The 17990-nt window shown below is 40.1% G+C and overlaps 1 protein-coding gene across 2 annotated transcripts; it reads right to left on the bottom strand.

The window, feature by feature from the left end:
- Window positions 1-243: 243 nt before the first annotated feature.
- On the bottom strand, window positions 244-17874 carry csnk2a2b (casein kinase 2, alpha prime polypeptide b). Of its 2 annotated transcripts, XM_085779921.1 has the most exons (12): window positions 17627-17874; window positions 17012-17123; window positions 14869-14970; window positions 10906-10956; window positions 10261-10320; window positions 9570-9653; window positions 8019-8129; window positions 7396-7497; window positions 5808-5908; window positions 3503-3651; window positions 2074-2157; window positions 244-1038 (listed from the first exon to the last, which is right to left on the bottom strand). In XM_085779921.1, exons 1-11 carry the CDS (start codon window positions 17728-17730, stop codon window positions 2081-2083), a joined length of 1053 nt encoding a protein of 350 aa, XP_085636047.1. In that variant the 5' UTR covers window positions 17731-17874; the 3' UTR covers window positions 244-1038; window positions 2074-2080. The 2 variants fall into 2 exon arrangements, with proteins under 2 accessions (XP_085636047.1, XP_085636048.1); XM_085779922.1 differs by lacking the exon at window positions 10906-10956.
- Between the last annotated feature and the right edge of the window lie 116 nt (window positions 17875-17990).

The following is a 17990-nucleotide window of genomic DNA, read 5'->3' as shown; positions in this document are numbered from 1 at the left end:
ATTAGAGATTTTTACTGGCCCATGTCGACACGTCTTTTAACATTCATGAAAAAAACAACAACAGATTCTCACCGTTCAAAACCTCTCACACTCCTGCAACAATGAAAATATAAATTCCTGTTCCTGCATTTCAAATGTTTGTGGCATTAGACAAAATAAAAGCACTATAGGCCCTTTGTATTTCGTATTGTGATATACTGTAATAAAAAATAAACAATGAATTCACTCCATTCAGAGGCAAAGTTCATCTAAATAAAAATCATTTATTTTCATTAATATTATTATTATTATCATCATCATCATTCTATCTAGAGAGAGTCCACCATGCCACTTTCAGAACTGGAGTAGTGCTAAGACGTCTGTCTGTCTGTTGGGGGACATGATGGAGGGAGGAAGAGGAGGAGGAGGAGGAGGAGGAGTAAGGGTGGAGGAGTAAGGGTCCAGACAGACGGATGGATGAGCCGGGGGGTTTTGGGAGGGAGGGAGGGAGGGATTTGGGGGGGCTTGTACAGGCTCACACTCCTGATCATTCTCCATGCTGATGCAAACAAAATGGGGATGATATAAAGGAGGGATGGAGGAGGAGGAGGAGGAGGAGGAAGAGGAGGAGAGATTGAATTGTCTTTAAAAGTAGTTTGTCCTTGTTGACCTACATGAGACTGAGCTGGGAGGACAGGAGACCATTTGAGGGGACGACTGGAGGGTCGGGGGGGTCGGGGGAGCAGCTTCAAGCTCATTGGTCAGGCTGCTGGACAGGGAACCAGGACAAGCCAATCACAGACTGATACAGAAGAGGAGGGTGTGTGTGTGTGTGTGTGTGTGTATACGTGTCTGCATGTGTGTGTGTGTAAGAGTCGTCGTAGTGTGCTTGCATTGATGTTCATGTTCTTGTCTGTGTTTGTGTGTATCCGTATGCATATATCTGTGAGTGTGTAACTGGTCAGAGTTACTTTGATCCATTGTCACTGTACACTTGTCAAAGTTACTGTCACAACCGGGTACAAAGTTGAGGTAACAAACATCCTTCTTCTTCCACCTCTGTGAAAAAAAACAGAGAAAGAGAGATCAGATTAAATCACTTCAATCTCTTTTGATATTTGTTTTTTAAATTTTTTCTGTCAAGATCATTTTAATTGCTCTGATAACTTTGTGTTGCCTTTATATTAACCATCACTTTACTAAGTTTTCAATAACCAGTCAAAACGAAATCATGTTTTTGTGAATATGTTTTTTTAAATGTGCAATAAAATGTATAGAATGAAATGACATTAGAAAAAACATATAGTCGTTTCTTATTCAGTCTTTGTTTGTTTGGACTGATTTTTTTTTTTTTAAAGAAAATAGGGAGCTCATGTAGGGAGATAATAACTACAATAAAAGGTTTTGTGGTTTTAAAGTTTGTTTGTTTGGGGTTTTTTATACCGATATTGATTTCCTATGATGGATTAAAAGTGCAACACAATAGTAAGTACTAGGGATGTCACAATTACTTGTTTTCACAATTAATCGTGGTATTAAACGCCACAATTAATTGATCGTAAAGATTCCTAAATACCGTCACTTCCCAAATAAGATTATGTTCCATATCGGCTGATGTGCGCAAAAATAAAGGTGAATGCACAGACATTGAACATTGAATTGGTAGGAATTTAAATGTTAGCGTGTCATTTGTATTAAAAAAAACACAAAATAAAACAAAAAATGATTAAAATAAACGTAAACATTTGGTATAGATAACAATTTATGACCTGAATATTTCAAACATTTCCCCTGGGGATTAATAATTGGTCATATATTAACAGATACTTGAAATATTTTGTGTAAACAATGAGTAATGTAATTATATTTTGACTATATTTGATTTTACACATTCATAGTGTTGTGAAATTAATTAATGCATAATAATCGTGACAATCGTAATACCGTGATTATTTCTCTGACAATAATCGTACCAAGAAAATGTATAAATCGTGACATCCCTAGTAGTAAATCCTGAGTTTTTACCTTCCACCACATCGATCGATCGATCTATACAAAAAACAAAACATAACACAGTAATTTTCAAGTGTGTACCTGTGTTTCATCGTGCTGTAGTGTTGCCACTGGAAACCATGTTGTTGTCAGAGTTTGACAGAGACTGCTCCTTTACTACTGGGTCTGCAGGAGGAGGGAGGAGCAACTTATTAAAACCACATTTTTAATGTTTTTACATTTTTCTGGTGTTTGCTTTAAAGTGTCAGTGTCCACAATACGAGGATATATTATTGGTTTTAAGAGCTAAAAAAAACCCATCTAACTGACATTTTACAGCTTCGCTCTGGAGCTCTAATAACGGCAGGTCGGTGTCAGCGAATCAGAAGAGAGGAGGATCAGGGAGTCTCTTCTGATTGGCTGACTGTTTTCTACATGGCCCAATAAAAATATGGCAGTGAAAAAGAACCCCAACAAATCCTGCAAGGTGGGTCCAGGTGGGCGGGACTTATCCAAGATATCTAAGGGTAGGGATGGGGATCGTTTAGTGCTTTTGAAACGGTGCCGGTGCTTAAATGGTGCCCAAACCGGTGCTTAAAGAATAGAAAACAGACCAACTTTGTCCAAAAACAGTGCCTTTTTATTTTTTAAAGCAGAAGTAAGCGATCCGGTCGTTTTGGCTAATGCTGCGTTCCAGGCAGGCTTTTGAAACCGTAAATTACAGCTTCAAGTCACAACTTACGACTTTGTAGCGTTCCAGGCAACCCACTCGTGTTTTTCCGACCTGTTTTACCTGTGAAACTGCACTATAACGGCCACTCGTAACTTCCGACCCGTGAACTCGTACCGGATCGAACTGGTACGACTTCACAGGTCGGAAAAACACGAGTTACGGGTTGCCTTGAACGCACCATAACCTCTTGTCAGCCGACGGAGTTAGCAGCCCCCGCCCTCGTCATGGATCTATTGGTCCTCGTCCCTCCGTCACCACATTCAGGCGCATCCCTTGGCTGCACACACACACAGCCCTTCATGCCGTTCTCTCTCCTCATTGGATAAAACTTGTAGGATACGAGAAAAGTTTTCTCCTCGGCTTACAGCAGAGCAGAGTGACTGAGATTCGGAAGATATAACTATTTAAGACTTATATTAACACAAAAATATCGCTTACTTCTGCTTTAAGGCATTTTGTGACGTGCAAGTTGAACAGAATATTGATTAAAATAATATAAATACAGCTAAGACTAAGAAATAAATTAACCAATATAAAAAAAAAAACTGTCTTTGACTTTGTGATTTTGACATCACAAAGTCACATAAGTCCTGACGACCTGTTTTAAGGCTCAGTTTCTGGATACAGGCTGCAAGAATTTCTCTGTGGACCGAGCTCTTTGACACTTTCACAATGTTGATATTGATCTTAGACTTGCTTTATAATCAAGTAAGTTGTCAGGCTCCAGTACAAATATGTATAACTCCAAATATTAATACTGTACCATTGTGCGGATGTGGTGTGTGTGTGTGTACTTACAAAAGTAGGGGTGCTCCATGGCCTCCGTGGCCGTCAGTCTCTGTTGGTGGTCGTAGCGTAGCAGCTTGTCCAGCAGGTCCAGAGCTTCAGGACTCACCAGGTGCTGGTTCTCTGTCTGCACAAACTGTTCCCAGCGCTTCCTGCTCTGCCTGCAGGGACACACAGCGCACACTGACACAGTCTGATGCTACCAGCGCTGCAACGGGGCTCCCACTCTTTTCTTGAAATCATTTTCCAGGACTTTTCCAGGCCATTTTCATGTTATTACACTAATCCTCCATCCCATTCATGCTTTGGAGAAGTCTTTTCGACAGTTGAACCTTATTTTGTACATTTAACCAGTTTGTTTCTGTGTTTATTCCTCTCTCACCCCCAGAAATCTGATTCAAAGATGTGCAGTCTATGGCTCTAACTTATCTATGAAATAATCTCTTACATGCTGCTTAGAAATGATGACAAACTTAATCATAGCACAATGCAAACATGCGGTCCAACACTCATCAACTCAAAGTCTCTAGTTTTCTCACTAGGCACTTTTTTGGAAAAGAAATCCTTAGTGGGGTCTGAAAAGTCAAATAGAGCTCTGGTAGCTGATGCCACGGTGTGATTAATAACTTTCCAGGACAACTCAAGCTGCAGCGACATTTGACTTTTTTTCTCGTTTTCTCTCTTTAGTCCTTCAGTGCAGAGGGCACAGGTCAAGTTTAGGATTTGAGTGGCACAAAAGGAGCAATATGTTAATGAGTGGGTCCATGTTTTCTTTGTAATTTGTGTGTGCGCAGATGCTGCTTCTTGATTAAAGAACAACATGGTGACTGATGTAAACAAAACAGGGATCAAAATGTTTTTTAAAAGTGACTTTGCTGTGTTTTATGAGGAGGTAAAAGTCTCTTCATCACGTTTGTTTCACGGCTTCAACTTCTCACAGTTTGTTTTTGGTGAGAAACGCTGACTGTTGGGAGAAAACTCTGCAGGGCGTCTGCAAGTAGCAGCAGAAAGAGTCAGAGTCACCTCCAAATGTTGCCCTGGACAGATTACGTAAGAGCAGCTGCAATTAGAGGCTGCGGTGGAAAAGGTGAACTCATTATTTGTAGTGCAGTTTCAACCCAGCACGTTTCATAACAGGAGGCAGGACGACATGTTTGTTACACAACTAATAAGGACGAGTAAAGGCCGAGCTTCTGCACAGGGGTGTCGCATACTAACTTTTTTCCCTTTTTGCCTTCCTTATTTCTTGATATTTTGTTATTGTGGCTGGCAAACAACACTGTGGTGAATTACTGCCACTAACAGGAACCGAGTGGGAGTCAGGAAAGCAAACGTATGAAATACCAAACCAACATGGACAGAAGTTGATGCATAAATGTAGCTTGAATGTACCTGAATCAACTGACTCTGTGAACCTAACCTGGTCGGGACTTGGAGCAGGTTTTCTTCAGCTAACCCTGAGTTTCTCCTTTTTATCTGAAGCCTTAGTTTTAGGGTTAGGTTCGTTACCTTTAATTGTCGTTGCAAGCTGTTTTTAGAACGGCGGAGCCGAGCCGCGAGCTGCTCAGAGCTACGCTACGGAGGCTCATGGGATTTCTTGGTTTCCCTCATCAAACTCATCAAATACACAATCCAACAACTCCAAAACGCTCTGGTGGACAAGTTGTGACCTGCACATTCACCACGCTATGAGATAATAACGGAACGTTACAAGACAGAGTTGTTTTAGAGGCAAATTCATGCAAAACCGCTGATGCGTGTTCCCGTCGGGGGCAGTTTTTCATCAAGCAGTCTCTGCATTTACCTCAAAAACAACTCTTGTCTGGTAATGTTCTGTTATTATCTCATAGCGTGGTGAATGTGCAGAGTTGTTGGATTGTGTGTTTGATGAGTTTGATGAGGGGAAACCAAGAAATCCCATTAGCCTCCGTAGCGTAGCTCTAAGCAGCTCGCGGCTCTGCTCCGCCGTTCTAACAACAGCTTTCTCTCTGCAGGTTTGTTTTCAGGTTTGGCTGCTGGCTCAGCCCACTTTCGCTAAAGCGTTTTGGACCGACCATTCCTCCTAGTGAACATCCTTTTTTCTGTCTTTCTATTTCTTGCAACTTCCATTTTAACACACAACTGCAGTTTTAAGACAGTGGAGGAGTGTATAATAATATTTATTAATAATATATTTGATTGCTAATGCATCACTAATGGTGTGATTGCATTGGTGGACAGATAGGTGGATTTGACTTTGTTGCTTTAATGGTGTTTTGGGAAACTTCTGTACATCAACATAACGGGTGTGTGATGGGAGGACTCAGAGTGGACTTACTGTCCCAGCAGGTCTTTGAAGCGCGGGTCCAGTTCAATGTGGTATTTACGCAGGTACCCGAACAGCTCGTCTGTCCCCAGCACCTTGGCGATTCGCACCAGCTACAAAAACACAAACAGACAGTTGTGATGTGACCTCACTTTGAACAATACAAACTGTCGTTGGCTTCACTTGTTGCCATTTCTTCTCCGCTCGTTTAATAGAAGAGGATCCGTGTGTTTAAACTGATCCCTCAGGTCAGACTTGAACACCTCACACTGTCTTGTCACCGTGGGAACCGAAGCGCCCTCTTCCCGTTGTCTCCGTTCACACTGGAGGGCGACACACTACAGGCAACATCTGATAAAGGCCCAGGTCACAAAGCCTGCTCGTCTCCATTACATGTTTAGGACATTTAGACATTTAGATACAAAGCCCTGTGTGTGTGTGTGTAAGTGTGTGTGAAAACTAAATCTGACTTTTTAAATTTATCATTATCATCGTTTTTGTAGTTACAATTTTAAATCCTTCTTTAAAACCCCCTTTTTTTTTTATTGTGCTAATTCTTTGTGCTTTGTTTTCCTTTTATCTCTCAACTGTACTTTACACTCTGCCAGACAACAGAGGAAGGTGAGGATAAAAAAATATGATTAAATATGATCTGTATGTTTTAAGAATGACGTATTTTTTCATAAAAGTCTGACTATAGTATCCAGGAAAATAAATCGGGACTTGAATGTGGAATAAAATTAATTAACTTTTGCAATGCAACATTGTGTTTCTTGACAAATTTTGCATAATTTGTCACATTATTTAGAAGAAAAGCGGTGGTTTTAGGATGAGTCCTGACCAGTGTTGCTATAATGCATGAAACGTCGCATAGGCCTATATAGAAATACAACAACAACAACAAAATCTATTTCAATTTAATGTTTTCAGAAGAAAGTATACTTTTTATAGAAACACTTAAATCCACTCTGATAAAATATCTTTTGTGGTTACACCATTTGACATTCTCAGGGTAGTCTTACTTTTGTTTAAAAAAAAAAAAAGGTTCAAATGTCATTTCAAATAACATAAAATCAACATGAATACAAAATGTACATTTATACAAATCTGATGCATGCTTTTAAAACAATTATTTATTTATTTTAATTTATTTAAAACAAATATTTATGTGTCACTGACCTGTTTATATGTTGCCTAAAACAAAAACAAAGATGATCAAGATTTGCTCTTGCAATCTCCCACACTGTTTTTTTTTAAATTGCCCATTTTCAGGCAAAACAATCAAATTAAAATATTTGTCGTTCAGACATTTATATATAGAAAAGATAAACTTTTTGACTCCGTCTGCAGAAAACGGACTTCATTAAACTCTATATGTAAGGCCCTAAGTAAGACTTTAGTTTATTATGACTATGTAATGTGTAATTCTTTTTAAAAAAATTTGATTTCACTTAGTTTATTATATCCTCCTCCATTCATGCTCAGTTTCTACTGTTTGTATGTTCACACTTGACGTCTCCCAACACACAAAGTGCTTCAACTCTGAAATCAAAACGCAGCAGACCTTCAGGTTACGTGTGTGTGTGTGTGTGTGTGTTACCTGGTCGTAGTTGTCTTGTCCGTGGAAGAATGGCTCTTTCTGAAAGATCATACTCGCCAGCATACAGCCCAGGCTCCACATGTCTAGACTGTAGTCATACATCTGAAACACAGAATCATCAAACAGCACTGACGACGATGACGACAGACACACATCATCCACCTGTCATTTCCTCACATCAGCAGAAAGGTTGTGTGCTCTTGAATTGTGGAAATATGAAGCAAAATCAGTTTAAAGCAGGAGTAAGCGATCCGGTCATTTTGGCTAACTTCCTGTCAGCCGATGGAGTTAGCAGTCCCCGCCCTCGTCCCTACGTCACCACATTCACGCGCATCTCTTGGCTGCACACACAGAGAGGAGCGCCCCTTTATGCTGTTCTCTCTCCTCATTGGATAAAGGTTGTAGGATACAAGGAAAGTTTTCTCCTCGGCTTACAGCAGAGCAGAGTGACTGACAGACCCGTGTTTCAGACCAAACACTCTATAGAGGTGATTGCTGTCGGAAGATATAACTATTTAAGACTTATATTAACACAAATATACCGCTTACTTCTGCTTTAAATATGGTCTATATAGAGTATATATATATATAATTGTATATATTTATATATGTGTGTGTGCTACCTGGTAGTCCACCAGGAGTTCGGGGCCCTTGAAGTATCGCGAGGCCACTCTGACGTTGTACTCCTGCGACGGGTGGTAAAACTCAGCCAGGCCCCAGTCTATTAGACGTAGCTGTGGAGAAACACAGAGACGAGTCGGCTTCAGCTTTTTACAACACAACACAACACAACACAACACAACACAACACAACACAACACACAAAGTGAGTTTGTAACTGAACAGCTGAGACCGAACATCTTCTCTGGTTCATCATCTGGAGGTATTTACGTCGGCCTGCTGCCCCCTGCTGGACAAGGCCGGGAGTTTTCTTCTTGAATGAATTATTATGATGTTGAGTAACAGGTGGTGAAGCAACAACATCACTGCTTTATTATTATGTTCCTCTATGGATTCATCACCATTTCCTTAATCACATCCACATTTCCACAGAGAGAAACCCAACAATGTTGTGACACAGAAACAAAAAACAAAATGCAGCTTCTGCAATTTGTGATATTGATTACTTTAGGATTAATTGTGCAGTCTTAATACTGATGCAGATATTTGAACAAGGTGAAAGATCAGAGTGCATCAGAACAAGATGAACATTTTGAGGCTAAAATTAAATAAAGAGTAAATAGACACTGTATATTTTAATATGCACCATCTTTCACTAGCTTATGAATTTCCCGATGGGGATCAATAAAGTCTACTTTATCTTACATATTATAATTCAATTCATTATTATACCAGTGGGAAAAATAAGTATTTGGTCCCCTGCTGATTTTTGCTCTCATTTCACTTTATCAAATTAATTTACAATCTTTATATGATGATATAATTTTTGGTTGTTTTGTTGATATTCTGCCTCTCTGTTAAAATAAACTTGCATAAAAACTATAGACCGCCCATGTCTTACACAATCAGCAGGGGATCAAATACTTATTTTCCCCACATATATCTATAATATTTATACTATAATAAATAAAAGTTGATATAGTACATTAAATAAATAGTATATTCTATATATTTAAATGCTGTGTTATGCTGTGTTATATCACTTAGCACAATGACTTGATGGCTGTCAAATATAGTGGAGGAAAAATCTACCAAATAAACCACAACTCATTCATAAAACTGTGAACACAGAGCTGCAGTCTCATAGACTTAGCTCTTCTAGATTTTGTGAAATCATTAGAAATAAGAAAAGGAGTCCACATTGGTTTGATTTATTATAACTGTTGAAGTACAGATTCAGTTCAGAGCAACACTCACGTTTATTTAGACTTAAATTTCATCTGTTGTTATTTCAAGAATCATCCTCTCCTGATGTACCAGTGCTGATGCATCACCAGCAGCTACCAGTGTATAGCTCCAATTTCACAATAGGAGGAGAAAATAAGGAATAAGAAAAAAAAAACCAGGGGGTGTGATGAAAGGACGGAGGGAGCCAGAGAGAAAATAAACAGTGAGAGAGGAACAGACGGGCTGAAATAGCAGAGTGAGAGATAATATTCAGAGTGTGTGTGGGTGTGTGCAGAGAGAAAATAGACTATATAGGGCACCACCTACCTTTCTCAACTGGTGGTCGATCATCACATTGTGGGGTTTGACGTCACGGTGCATGATTCCCATACTGTGACAGTAGTCCAGAGCCTGACACACACACAGACACACAGACACACATATAGATACATTTTATGTCAGAGAAGACAAAAACACACGTATGTGCACACACATCTTTTGAATTCCTGGGAAGCCAAGAAAACAAACTGTCTGCTCCTCACACAATAACACACTCACCGTCCCAGTAACACTTCATAATGACTACACACTTTTACTGAGAACAGATGTTTTACAAAGTACTTCACTAACTAAAGTAGTAAGTAACCTGAATTAATCATGAATTGCAGCATTAATAAATGTCTGAAAACATCTATTAACACACTTGCTTAACCTTAACATACATCATGTATTAAGTGGTCTTGAAAAGCTTCAATATAATAATTTATATCATACTTGATTCATAAAAGCTGAATCCATTCTTTATTTTAAAAAAATAAAATAAAAACATTATAGATGTTTATTAAGAATTGTACTGTTTAGAAATGGCATACAAATTAGTATCAATATAGAAGAATGCTATATAAACGATGAATTCAATCAGAATGTAGTTATTATGAAGTGTTACAACAATTTCTGCCATTTTCCAACTTCTGCTTATCAAGTTAACAAATAAATAAAATAAAAAAAAGAGCCTCACCTTCAGTAGTTCATACATATAGAAACGGATATCGTAGTCTGTCAACTTCTGGTACAACTCCTGCAGGATGGAAACACAAAATCTATGTGAGGATTCGAAGAAACCTGTGGCGGAGTAAAATAACTTCACTGTAACTTGACACACAGACGCAGTAAACTTCACTTTCTTCATGGCCTCAAACTTTACAATTAAACTGCAAACTAATTTGGGTTTAATTCAATTTTTGCATTAGTTGATCCACTATGAAAAAATAATGTTCAGTCCCATCATGTCTATACTGTAGGCTTGATCCACACAACACTGTATGACTGAAGTGTGTCATTATTCATTAAAGGCTATTGTGCAGCTATTTTTATCTATGTTTTCCAGCAGAGCTGCACTGAGGGCATTTTGAATACTAAAAGTCATGTATTGTTTAACAGTAAAACGTTGAGCCTCCAGTACATACTGTGTTTGTCACAGTTGGAGGGATCACTGCAAAAAAAAAAAAAGTGTCTTTATCTATGTGTGCATGAGGAATATTAATTAGTGATAAGAATGTTTTTTATGCGTCGGCACCAAAAACTCAGATTTAAGACAAGCCCTTTTGAAAAGCAGAGAGTTGGCGTCAAAGAGCAGAAGCAGAGAGGAGGTGATGATCTGTACCTTGAAGTCTGTGTTGTTGATGCATTCAAAGACGAGCGCCGGAGTTCTGGACTGCGCAGAGAAAACAGAGAGTCAAGACAGAAGACGACGATCATCAACAGCAACATGACGGCTCGTTATTACTTCAGTCAGCTGATTGATCACAGATTTGACAGCTCCACTGTGTGATCTTTGCAGGGAATAGAAAAAAACCACCTGCACACACTTTACTGTTGCTTCATTTAAACCAACAAGTCCCAAAAACTGATTATTAATAATAATATCATTATTATTATTAATACAGTTTGCAGGAAGTTTGATCCCGAACAAAAAGATCCTGCTAGCCTGACAAGCCAGACTATATCAATAAAATGTATAGTCTGGCAACGACCGGTAGACCTCGGCTCAATCCAGGGGGCGGGATGAAGGCTGTCTTTCAAACTGCATCTGCACGCAATAGGGTAGCGCTACGACCAATCAGAGCAAAGAGCAGGATGACGTAGTCAGAGCGGAGCAAGCTGGTAGATTAAACTTTTCCCATATCCCGTCGGCAAAACACCAAATACATCCTTCTTCGAAATGAATGACTTCGGTGCAGTTTCTTGCTCAGCTTTTGAAAGAAAATGACAAGTTTAATTCTTTCAAAGTTGATGCCAACCAAGGGGGCAGTTGTCGGTCTGAGAAGTGAAGCTCACTTCCGCGTTCAAAAAACTGCAATCCCCCCGGCTTCCTCTGGGGGCTGGTGTCGGAAGGGAGCATTCTCCATAGACCCCCGTGTTAAAATCGCCGACTTTACATCCTCAATAGACCGAATCGCCTTGTTGTTTACATTCTACTTCCGGGTAGAAAACCAGCACGTAATTTGAATGAGATCAATAGTAACGAACGAGAGTTTAGCTATATATATCATATTTTTCACGCCCTATCACTGTTTAGACAAATCTGAAATGATTGAAGAAACATTACTTTTTCTGTGTGTGTGTTTTGTGTTGCTATGTGTTGTATTTATTCAGTTTTGGGGGAATCACGGTGTCTAGAAAGCATCAGTGGCTGCAGCTGACAGGGACAGCTGACGGCGGTAGCTAAGCTAACGGCGGTAGCTAAGCTAACACCAGGACGTCAGCTGTTAAAACCCTCCCGTTGTCAGACACGACACGAAACTACTCCAGTTAGCTCAGTCATGTTGTAACTAAGATATCCGCTGGAGAAAATATTTTTTCATGGACCGTTTATTGAGTCACTGAGTTATTAAAGTTAAACAGGTAGCTAACCGTTAGCCCAGCTAATCTCTGATAACCATGACTAACTTAATTACAAAAATGTGCACACGTAAATAGTAATGTTTGTCCAATCATTGGTTTTATAGACTTTACAAACATCAGATTAGTCTAAACGGTGATATAATGACATGAAAAAGTAGATATATATAGCGAAACTCTCGTCCGTCACTATTGTTCGAATGCTGGTTTTCTACCCGGAAGTAGTTGTAAACAACAAAGCGATTCGTCCTATAAACATGATCAAAGCCTGGTGTCATCACGTTTTTTGGTTTTTGGTTTTTTTAACTCTACTGTTTTACTATTATTAGGTTAAAACTCTGGCCAATTAGGGCGCGGAAACGTTGAGTGACAGGTCCGGAGCGGTCCGTGGACAGGCTGCTTCGAGGCCAGTGGGCGGGTTCTCGGCTGGTAAATCCAACATGGCGCTGTTCAGGCCGCCATATTTGAGTCACAAAAACGACTCCCCAAAACCAATGGGTGACGTCACAGATGCTACGTCCATATTTTTTACAGTCTATGATGCCAACGCCGATTCAAACGATTCCCTTGCCAAAGCCATCTTGTCATGTTTTTCACCGTCGCAAGTATGTCGTCATCGCGTTAAGCCCGCCCAACGACTCTCTAAACAGATAGAGCGCTGTGATTGGTGAACACAAACGGTGTTCGAGACTCTAGGGCGCGTCTAGATTTCTAGGCTAAGATCCTGCAGGTTTCTGAAAAGACCTCCTGGTAAAAGTCCACGTGCTGCCACGGCCTAAAAATACTCCTCCTTCCTGGTGTGTTGATGTTCTCCAGCTCAGAAAAAAAAAAAAAAAAAAGCTGTGAAAGGAGTTATTCACAGTCTGGTTTCTGGTGTCGTCTCAATTCAATTCTCCTGATAATTGATCAGATTTATTGACTTTGCTTTGATCACAACAGGAAAATCCAGGAATTAACCACAGCCCCCAATCTTGTAAAAGCAAAAATAATCACAACAAGGAAAAAAAAAAAAAAAAAAAAAAAAATCCCATTTGTTCCTCAGACATGCAGCTTTCACCCATCATCATCACATCACATCCAGCCCATAATCAAAACAAATCATTACCTCCCAACAGTGATTGGATCATCAGCGACATGTGATCACGCCAAAAGCCACGATTGTTTAAAAAGCCCATTACACTATTTACAGGTTCTTACTTTCACTCTATTTTCCATGAGGCGGCCGTTTGATCATCGCACGCTGCAAGAAGAGTCCATTTTTTTTGGGAGTGGATGAGAGTAAATGGAAGAAAAAAGAAAGAATTGATTCTCTCATAATAAACTAATAAAATGCTTGTGATGGACAAAATAAAGATTCCTTCTGTTGTTTTGGCCTCAGGTGTAAAAAACATTGAACATTTAATGCAAGAACAAACACCAGGACTGTTTGGTGACACACTAATCTAGTACACTGGACTCTATTGAATAATATAACTGTATAATATAACTAATATAACTGTTTTTAAAGCCTTGATTTGGTTTCTTTATCTCAGACTCGTAGCAGCTTCAGACTTTCAGACCCCATCACCCTGAGGTTTCTCCGACTTTTCCCTGTTAAAAGGGTTTTCCATGGAGTTTTTCCTCAGTCGATGTGAGGGTCTAAGGACAGAGGATGTTACGATGCCATGTAAAGCCCTTTGAGACAAACTGTTTGTAAAAACGGGCTATACAAATAAAATTGCCTTGCCTTGCCTTGCCATCACATCGGATGGGCATAGTCCAATTCCTGGTACGAACAGGATGGAGGAGCGATTACAGTATGAACTTGTTATTCGTTGCTGTGAGCTGATGCTGCAGCTCTGGAGTTATTGCACAGTTACACTACAGAGCGGTTTCTCTCTGTGAGCAGGTTTCAGGCGACTGCACTAATCTAGAGCCGGAGGAGGATAGAGGAGTAGTACGCTTAAAGAGAAAAAAAACTACTGTGCAAATGTTTTATGGGGAGGAAAATTCACTTAGTTCAGAAATGTGTTTGTTTACATGAGCTCCCCCAGTTGTGAAGGAGCATTTGAAGCAAATCCTGTCACCAGCGACTGTTTGAGCTTATGTGGCACTTTCTGCATCGACTTTTTTTTTTGTTCCTCAATCGTGCACTCTTTATTATACAAGGAATAGTTGAAAATTTTGGCAAATTGGCCCATTGCCATAATCCCTATAGTCATAGCAGTAGGTTCGTTATCTTACATTGTTGGTGCAAGCTATTTTTAGAATGCCAAAACGCTCTCTTGGACAAGTTGTGACCTGCACATTCACCACGCTATGAGATAATAACAGAACGTTACGAGACAGAGTTGATTTAGAGGTAAATACAGAGGCTGTTTGACGAAAAACTGCCCCCGAAGGGAAAAGAATATCAGAGGTTTTGCAGGAATTTGCCTCAAAAACAACTCTGTCTTGTAATGATCTGTTATTATCTCATAGCGAGGTGAATGTGCAGGGTGTTTTGGAGTTGTTGGATTGTGTATTTGATGAGTTTGATGAGGGAAACCAAGAAATCCCATAGTAGTGTAGCTCTGAGCAGCTCACGGCTCTGCTCCGCCGTTCTAAAAAATAGCTTGCACCGACAAATAAAGGTAACGAACCTACTGCTATGACTACAGGGATTATGGCAATGGGCCAATTTGCCAAAATGTTGAACTATCCCTTTAAAAAACAATGGCTGAGGAGTCTGTGGAGAGGAGCCTACCACTGGGTCTTTGACTGTGTCCACCAGTCGGATGATGTTGGTCCCTCCTCGCAGGTTCTCCAGGATCTTGATCTCGCGCTTGATCTTCTTCTTCTTGACCGGCTGGTTCAACAGGTGAAGACAAAAAAAAACAAGACAAAAAGACGAGAAATTAAAACACGGACAAGTCAAGTCAAGTCAAGTCTGAGGCATGAAAAACAAACAAACAAACCAAAGAAAATGGCACTGAAATGTAAAAAAAAAAAAAAAAATGCAGAGAGGTTTTTTCCCCTGAGCTGTTTCTGACTCCTCCATCTTGAACCTGCTGATTCTGCTTCTGCGTTCCTCAGCATCGGGGCCGTCAATCTCACTTCAGAGACGTTTAGCGCATGCAGCCAAGACGAGGTTGATGCTTACATTCAAATGAGCGGCAGAGAAATCCCCCCCCCCAACCCCCACCCTCCTCCACGACAACATGAGACCAGCTCCGAACAATATCCATCTTCTCTTCGAACGTTAAGTGGCTCTAATCTCCGCCGCCACAGCTGAGCAGATGCTGGTGCAGCAGGAAGTCATGAGGAGCCCTGTAATTTGTTAGGGGGCATTTTAGCCTCTGCTCCAGACTGTGGCAGAGCAACAATGGGCTAATTGTGCTTAATTTATTGATTTCTCTGCATAATTTACAACAAGGGTTATTAAAAACCCCTGAATAACACTTGCTGCCCCGGCTGCTCGACATGAAGGACGATAAACGACTTAATCAACAGTAAACAGATCAATACATATATATGAAAGCATCTGAACTAAATGAATAAATAATGCTAACCAGGCCCTTATTATGTTGCAGCTATAGCCAACGTCACTGGTGTGTGTGTGTGTGTGTTATATTAAGAAACAGCAAAGTACCAATCAGCCAATCAATCACCAATCCTGCCTCAGTGTGACTTGTGCCGCCCACCTCGTTAGCATTCACACACACACAACAATAAACAAATGTTTTAACGACAATAGTACTTTTTTAAAACACGCTTTTAAAATAAAAATGTGGAAATACACAAATGTATAAATGATATAATTAGATTTGAAGAGATGATTTAAAGACATTTTGTATTTACTCGTTACCATTATTTATGCATTTTCATATTAATTTTACCTTTAATTTATGCGTTTACTTTATTCATTAAAATATTCATTAAATTATGTAATATATATGTATTTAATAACACATCTATTCACTTTTTGTCACATCTGTTTTCCTTTGCATCCTCATTCATATAATGTTTGAACCATAAGGAGAGATCAAAGATGGGAGCACAGCTGGCATCAAGTTTTTTTTTATCTTCCCACTGGGAATCCAGCAGCAGGTGTTTCTTCATTCAATTATTATTGTTATGGATGAATCTATGTATTATCTGCAGCAGCAACAAAAAGTCGACCAATAGAAAATAAACCAGAAGCTATTGATAGTAATCACTTAATCCACCTGGTCAGGGTTCAAGCAGAAGTGTCAAACATTTGATAGTAAAATAGTTTAAACAAGATTAAAATCACACTTTAAGTTGAAATTCAGTTCCAACAAACTAGCGTAAATAAAGAAAGATTCAATTTAAGAATTATTCAGAATAAATACAGGTTTAACTTTTACTGGGTTACTGCATTTTGCGATGGGTTTGACCGAAATAAAGTTCCTCAAAGAAAACTGAGAGACAGACTCGTCCCCGTTGAGTTTAATGGTAAAGACGATTTTACCAAGTTACTGGTTCACAAAGGAAACGACTGGTTTGGAGCTGAACATGACGGCACAGACCGTTCCTGTATCTTCTATAATTTGGCCATACTAGTCAATATGGTCAATATATAGTTTTTTCTCAAACCATATTCATCTAATTTTAATTCTGATGTGCACACTCACAGTCCCTACTGGGTAAAGTCTAAATAAATAAACGTGGCTTTACTAAACTAACTGCAACTGAGCTTGACCTGGTTTTACTGAACTCCGATTAGAGCTAAACTTAGATTAAACTAAACCTTCGTGGGGCGACACATCTTTAAACTGTTATTTCACAAATCGATGCAGCTTCACTGAGAAGAAGCAGAAAGTCTGGAGACAAACTCAGGTTGGGTTGGGTGGGTTAGGCAGGGGGTCTGGCTGGCGGCTGCTCACCTTCAAGATCTTAACGACCACCTTCTCATTGTTGGTGATGTTGATGGCCTCGAACACTTCGCTGTACTTCCCTCTGCCCAGCTTACGGACCAGCTGGTAGTCCTCCTGGTTGCTATAGGGACAGACAGAGAAACAGAGGCAGAGCAATGATGAGTGGCTGTGTGAGAAAAGACAGAGAGAGAGAGAGAGAGAGAGAAATATTTTCAGCATCAAGGTGCTATCAGGTCGGTGTTGCTAAGTGTCCTTGTTACTGAGATGAAGCTGAGCTTTGGGGGGAGTGAAGTGTTATTTTCTTTTGCCTCAGAGTTATTCAAGTTAAGAGAGTGAACATCAGGACAGAGATGGAGATGAAGAGGAGGAAGGAAGAGTGTGCACAACAGCTGGACAGAGAGAGGGGTGACTGAATGTACCTTATTATTATGATGATTATTATAATAGTGACATTTATGTGTTATAATAATAGCAGACCAGCCATCTACCACACATGCACACACACAAAGGTTATTTATTGTAATTATTATTATTATTATTATATCAGCTGTGATCAGGAGCCACAAGCACGTGATGAGAGGAGCAAAAAATACTGCAGGAAAACACACAAATTTATGTCCTCACTTCCAGTTGGGCACATGAGCCTCGTAGTCCCAGTACTCCCGGCTCTTCAGGGTGTTCACGTCTGCGTACACACGGGACTTGCTACCAGCCACCGGACCCGGCATGGCGAGACCCGTGTGTGGTGGAGCTGGAGGCTGGGATGCTGCGAGGCTGGGAGTGGAGGGGAGTGGGGAGGGGGATAGATCCGTAACTGGATTTTGCAGATTGTGTGGGTGTGAAGTGGAGTGGAGTGGAGTGGCAGTGGGAACCGGCCGAGCTATAGCTTTCCCCCTCTGCTGCGACCACCAGGAACTTGTGCAGAACCGGAGATGATGAGGAGGATGGATGGTGGTGATGATGATGGAGGAGGAGAAGAGAGAACCGG

The sequence above is a fragment of the Trachurus japonicus genome, chromosome 6 (genome assembly GCF_045865225.1).
Source record: "Trachurus japonicus isolate A0001 chromosome 6, Traja_1.0".
NCBI lineage: Eukaryota > Metazoa > Chordata > Actinopteri > Carangiformes > Carangidae > Trachurus > Trachurus japonicus.
Note: the sequence above shows the minus strand (reverse complement) of the source record. Positions and strands in the feature narration are given on the sequence as shown.